The following is a 6356-nucleotide window of genomic DNA, read 5'->3' on the forward strand; positions in this document are numbered from 1 at the left end:
TTATTTTTAATAATTAATTTATTTTTCCTCTGGGGATATGCTTGAAAAGTTGTCCTCTCCAAAAAAGCAAAATAAGCACCTGTGTGTCATCAACAACAAGAAGTCAATTTAAATAGAGCAGTTCATTTTGTCTTTCAAGTCACAATAAATCCCTAACAGCTTTTCCCCAGCGTTTGCCATCTAGTCTTTTATTAATTTTTTTATTTTTATTTTTTTTTAAACACAATGTACAAAAATAGAGCTTCTTCCTTATTTTTAATGTAAAAATATTCCTCTGGTGCAGTTTTTTTTTTGTGGTTTATTATTGTGACATTGTTTTTGTCTACTTTTAACTGGGGTTGGTGGGTCGTATTCTCTTAGTCCTCTTGGTGACTGTTGTGTACTTGAAAGGTTTCTGTATCTCCACTTGCCCCTTTGGGTACCTCTTCATAAAATGTACATCTTGCTGGTTTTCCCGGGTCTTGGGCCCTTTCCGTGGCCTCCCTTTTTTGGTGAATCCAACATACCAGCCTGAATATTTTGCTGACATCAGTGCCGTATAGTTGTTTTCTAGGACTTTTTCAATGAAGACACACTCCTTGCTGGTGCCATCAGGCTGAAAAAGGCAAAAAAAAAAGGAAAAATGTATTATCCAAATGCAAGCTCAGTGACCAAAACCCAATTTGGCATAAATAAAATCACATCTGGACCTTGTTTCTGGTTCAAACGTTGTTAATAGGAGCTGTAACAAACATCAGCTGAAATAGAAATGAATTTTTTTAAAAAGCATGAAAGCATGAGGTCATAATTTCATTTTTTTTAAACACTCTTATCCTAGGAGAGAAATATTTTTCAAAGACAACAGTTAAGTTTATCCAGCCCAGCTCCTCCAATTGCAAGCAATGCAAGACACTTAGCTTTGCTTTTTCCATTAGGAAAGGAGGATGAATTGAACCTGTGCCAGGGAAACATCATACTTAATCAGAAGAAAATAAAAAAAACAGAATCTCATATAGGCCAAACAACAGCGTTGCCACTTTTACCGCTCAGTTTTCATATGTTTTCTGAAATACCTCATGGGCTTGCATCCATAACTACTCAAATCCCACTAAAATCATTACAAGCCTTAGGCTAAGCCTCCCCAGTGCTTTGAAAACTCTCCCCCACAGCATCCCAGGCACACTACCTGGCAAATAAGCAGTGCGTGGTGCTCCAGGGCTGAGCCGGTGGGGTGCTGCAGGCATCAAGGTCCCCAGCCCCACTCGAGTCCCTGAAGCCAACCTGTTATTTCAGAGTCGCACTGCACACCCAGGCTTGCCTCCAACTCACACCCCTGAGCACCAGCCGCAGTGGAAACCCAGACAAGCCGGCATCCCACTGGTATCTGGATGCGACTGCAGCTGGAGGACTGTGGGGCAGCAGTGTCCTCAGCCACCAGACGCACCTCAGCTCCATTGCCAGAGGGGGTGATGCCAGGGCCCAATTTTACACCTCTACTCTCTCAGGGCTGGTTTTAATTTGGAAGAGGGTTTCATTTCTAGTGGCAAAGGGGACATGGTCCTTCCCTTTTCCCCACCTTTCAATCTCAGCCTAAAAGCAGCCACCCAAGTACCTCAAGCCATCCCTCAAGTACCTGGCTTAGGAAACCATGCCCCTAAACGACATTCTTCCTCAGAGGGGGAGCCAGGATTAGACACAGAACTGGAGGTCAGGAGCTCCTAAGCCTGAGTGCTGCTCCCCAACAACCTTGCAGCAAAATGTCCACTCTGCTAGGGCCCCTTTCCTGATGCAGTCTAGTGCAGACTCACCTCCCTGACACTGCCACAGGCTGCTCATTTCCCAACTGCTTGTGGGTTCAAGATTTTGGCAAACAGGGTGTATTGGGTTGGTGTGGCCAGGTTTTGGTAGCCGAGGTCTACAGAGGTGGCTTCTGTGAGAAGCTGCTTGAAGCTTCTGCTGTTTGAGACAGAGCCAATGCCACCAGCTCCAAGAGGGACCTGATGCTGGCCAAGGCCAAGTCCATCAGCGGCAGTGGTGGTGCCTCTGGGATAACAGATTTAAGAACAGGAAAAAGTTGCTGCACAACAGCAACAACAACTGAAGACAAGAGTGAGAATATGGGAGAGAAATAACTCTGTAGACACTAAGGTCAGAGAAGAAGGAGGGGAGGGGGATGCCCAAAAGAGGCTGTGACCCCATGGGAAGCCCACACTGGAGCAGGCTCCTGGCAAAACCTGTGGACTTGTGGAGAGGAAGGAGCCCACACTGCAGCAGGTTCAGTTGTTAGGACTTGTGACCCTTTGAGGGGATCCACGCTGGAGCAGTCTGTTCCTGAAGGACTGCACTCTGTGGAAGGGACTCATGCTGGAGCACTTGTGAAGAACTGTAGCCCTTGGGAAGGACTCACATTGGAGAAGTTTGTGGAGGACTGTCTCTCGTAGGAAGGACCCCACGCTGGAGCAGAGGAAGAGTGTGAGAAGTCCTCCCTGAGGAGGAAGGAGCAGCAGAAACAACGTGTGATGAACTGACTGCAACCTCCAACTCCCATCCCTCTGTGCCACTGGCAGGGAGGAGGTAGAAGAAATCTGGAGTGGAGTAGAGCCTGGGAAGAAGGAAAGAGAAAAAAGAGTGGGGGGAAGGTGTTTTAAGAGTTAGGTTTTATTTCTCATTACCCTACTCTGATCTGATTGGTAATAAATTAAATTGATTTCCCCAAATTGAGTCTGTTTTGCCCGTGACAGTAATTGGAAAGCGATCCCTCCCTATCCTTATCTCGACGCACGAGCCTTTTGTTACATTTTCTCTCCCCTGTCCAGCTAAGGAGGGGAGTGACAGAGCAGCTTTGGTGACATCTGGCATTCAGCCAGGGTCAACACACCACACGGAGCTCAGCTCTGCTTGGAGATCTAGACTAACAGACACAAACTTCGAACACAGCAGCACACAGATCTTGGGCATCGCACAACGGCATCTTTAAGTGGTTCAGCACAGGGGAAATTTTTCTGACCTACAAACTTCTGCCAGAAAATCTGTTTTATCCTTTAACTGCTGAGTTACTAGTGCTGTACCCAGAACGCCATGCACTGTTGAGTGCACCAGCACTTTGTTTTATGCATCAAAAAATATTAGGGAGTAGATACAGGCTCACTTCAGCCCTAGATGTTGCCTCAGCTCTGAGTGTTTTATGGATTGTGCTCCCCTGCACCTCTGATCCCCAAATAACCACATAGAAGCTACAAATGGAGCTGAGAGATGGGAACCATCAGGCACAACAACCCAAGCTGGAGTCAGGCAGGCAACGCCAGGGGAAAGCTTCATCATTGCCAGCCTCCAGGACCAGGCAGCCCTCCCTGGCTTAACACCTTTAGCAGGACTTCAATTCAATCAATGCAACAATATGGGATGTTTACCCCAGAAATGGGTAGCTCCCATTAAGAAGGCAGAGAGATCACAGCAACTTCTGTATCAAACATACTAATATGTATGTTTGCCCCTGTATGGGGACAAAGCCAGCTCTGCCACAGGACTGGCAATCGCCACACTGGGCTAGGCACAAAGGTCCTAATTTTATCATCTACAGTTGGAAGCTCACAAACACTTTAATGAATGGCAGAATTGGGCAAAGTTCAGGGTTCCAGTTCCTGGGGGTGTCGTTCTTCAAGCCCTGGGTTTGATCAAAGCCACATGAGTGGGGAAGGGGGAAATCAGTCAACTCCATGGGGTTCCACCAGGTTTCAATGGGAAGCCATAAAACTAGCCCCAGGTTTCTCAGGGCTCAGCCCACTGCAAACCCTTCCCCAATGAATGGAGAATTTTTAAACAATGCCGTGGCTGAGCTTCAAATCCACCCAAACCCAGGTGCTGATGAACCGACCGGATCCGTACCGCAGGGGGAGCAGGTAATTGGAAGGGTCGTTTTCCCCACACTCGTGGAAAGATCCTGGATTTGAGCCCTGACCTTGTTGCTAGGAGAATTAAGGTGTTTTCATGCAATTTGGGAGGTTTCCGCTTGTACTGCAATGTGAGTTTCTCATGGAAAATGAAGACTGGAATGAAAAGAAAATGTGTGTGTAGGAGGGGGAAGTTATTCTATTAATAAAAAAGTATTTACTTATACCTTCAATTTTGCCAACAGAGCCTAAGACAGAGACAGGAGGTGGAGGAATAACAAGGTGCAACTTCAGGCCAACCTCAGGGCTAATTTGAAGTAAACAAGGTACATGAGATAAAATAACTTTGTTCTGGAAGAGGAAGAGCTAAATGATTTGATAACTTGAAATTACAGTAACATTTACAAGTACCTTGAGATAAATGAGGATAAGGACCTCACTTCCCCAAACAGAGCATTCCTGTACATGCTAAGACACATCAGAGACAGACAAATTATTTTCAAATACTTACAAGATGATTTTACAGCATCTGTTAAGATACTCGATAGAATAAAACACTTGCACACGTTACCTACACCATGGAGTGTTGGACCCATGGTAATCTATTAGGGGGAAAAGCAATATATAAGAGTTTTCAATAATTTTTAAGTATTACCTTGTTTTCACCAGGTGTCCATCACTTAAGGTCTATTCATGTCCCTATTTAAACGACAGCAAAGCACACACTGGATCTGTTGCCCATCCCCTCACTCCAAAGACAGGAGGATGGAAGAGAAAAGAGAGAGGAGCATCACTGCCTGCTCCAGCCGCCTGCTCCCCCTTCCGCAGGAGCTCCCAGTGCCAACACCTGCTGCCAACACGGGGCTGCACCCTCTGCCGCCCATGTCAGCCAGGAGGTGCTGCCAAGCCACATTTCATACAAACTGAGCTGTCAGGGTGCACCTTGCAGGGCACTTGCCCTTCAAAATGCAGAGGTTTATGTTTAAAGAAGAGTCCCACAGGCAACATTTCCAGCCAAGATCCTTGCTCAGGATGAGAGGCATGGCAGAGGCACAACTTTGCTCCTGCGAAAGGTACAGGCTCTTCAAGTCAGCTCTCTTCAAGTCAGCACCTTCTTGTAGCTGTGACAAGCGTTTTGCTCCCGAGAGCTGCTGCCTGGGCATGTGACAAGGCCGTGCCACCACAGAGGCAACAACTTGCAGCTCAGTTCTTTGCACAGAAATGATTCAGAGCATTTTTTGTTTAAACCCACCCCAACAGCCGTGGGAAGATACAGCAGCTGCTAGACAGACTTCTGAGAAACATATTATAAAACGCTTGATCTAAACGCGACCTTCCATAGAAACCCCTCGGGCATGCCCCATGCCTGCGCAGAGGCGAGGGAAAGCACAGCCGCACCAGTAAAGCCTGAGCAGCACCAAGCACTGGCTCTGGTGGGTATCCCCAGTAGCTAGGACCAGCCCCGGCCACACCAAGCCACTGCCCAGTGATAAGGCAGTGGACCCCAGTGGCCTCAGTCCCTTTACCAAGCAGGGTCAGAGCAGCAGCAGTTGCCCGAGGCTCCTGCTTTGGAAAGGGCTATCTCGGGCATGGAGCTGTTCATACACCACGAGCCAACCCCATCCCATGCACAACGGAAGGCAGCGGAGCCAAACGATCTCTCCGAGTGCCCCGAGCTTACCAAAGAGCAGCACCGGATTGTTTGCGCAGAGCATTTGGTGAAGGGCTCTCCAGTATTAAATGTGAAACATGCTGAACTGACACTAAAGCAGAATTAAGTGCCAAAGCATTTGCTGCTTCTACAATTACACTCCGGAGTGCTTTGGTGCTCCTGCTCTCCTTTTTTTATGACCCAACTTGGTCTTATTGTAGTTTGGCTTTCTTGTTTTAAGTTCTCCAAATGGAAAGGATCAAAGGCCCCTTTGTTGTTGTGGCAGGAGCGCCCCTCCGAGCAAGGCATTACTGCCCATAACAGCTTGCTGCTCAGGGGGAACACGCAGCAGCCCCCATGCCACTGGCCCCAGCCAAAGCATTAGCAGGTGCAGTGGACGCCTTCGCCTCCTCCCCATTAGCTGGCCCCGCTAAGCCACCTGAGCACCTTTTTATGGGAAAGGGAGGCCAGGGCAGGTTTTCTCATTTATGCTTCACAGATCTGGCTCAGTGGGCACTGGCAAATCCATGCTTCACTCGGCTTTTAGGGCAACAATAAGCTCACGCAAGCAGCTCGGGTAACACCGCGATGCAGTGAGAGATGTCTCCAAGATTGAAAGGTTTCTCTGTTTGCAAAGATTGGGGCACAAATTAAGCATGGCGAGTGATGCTGTGTTAAGCTGCTGTTAGCTAAGCTTATGTTAAAACACTTCCCTCCATCCTCAAACGAGGCAATTAGAAGCTCTCTAGGTAAGGGGACTGGAGGCACTGGAGGTGTGCTGCAAATAATCACAAACATCAAACCATAGGAGACACTTCTGTGTCAACCCAGGAATG

At 47.6% G+C, this 6356-nt stretch overlaps 1 protein-coding gene across 1 annotated transcript in view; it reads right to left on the reverse strand.

The window, feature by feature from the left end:
- Positions 1–295: 295 nt before the first annotated feature.
- LOC104544725 (fibroblast growth factor 18-like) overlaps positions 296–6356 on the reverse strand; it is a 20609-nt gene continuing 14548 nt past the window's right edge. The window contains exon 3 of the mRNA XM_010189667.1: positions 296–595. Coding sequence (XP_010187969.1) covers positions 329–595 — 267 coding nt within the window. The 3' untranslated portion in view covers positions 296–328. The remainder of the gene's footprint in view (positions 596–6356) is intronic.

The sequence above is a fragment of the Mesitornis unicolor genome, unplaced genomic scaffold (genome assembly GCF_000695765.1).
Source record: "Mesitornis unicolor isolate BGI_N332 unplaced genomic scaffold, ASM69576v1 scaffold25778, whole genome shotgun sequence".
Taxonomy (NCBI): domain Eukaryota; kingdom Metazoa; phylum Chordata; class Aves; order Mesitornithiformes; family Mesitornithidae; genus Mesitornis; species Mesitornis unicolor.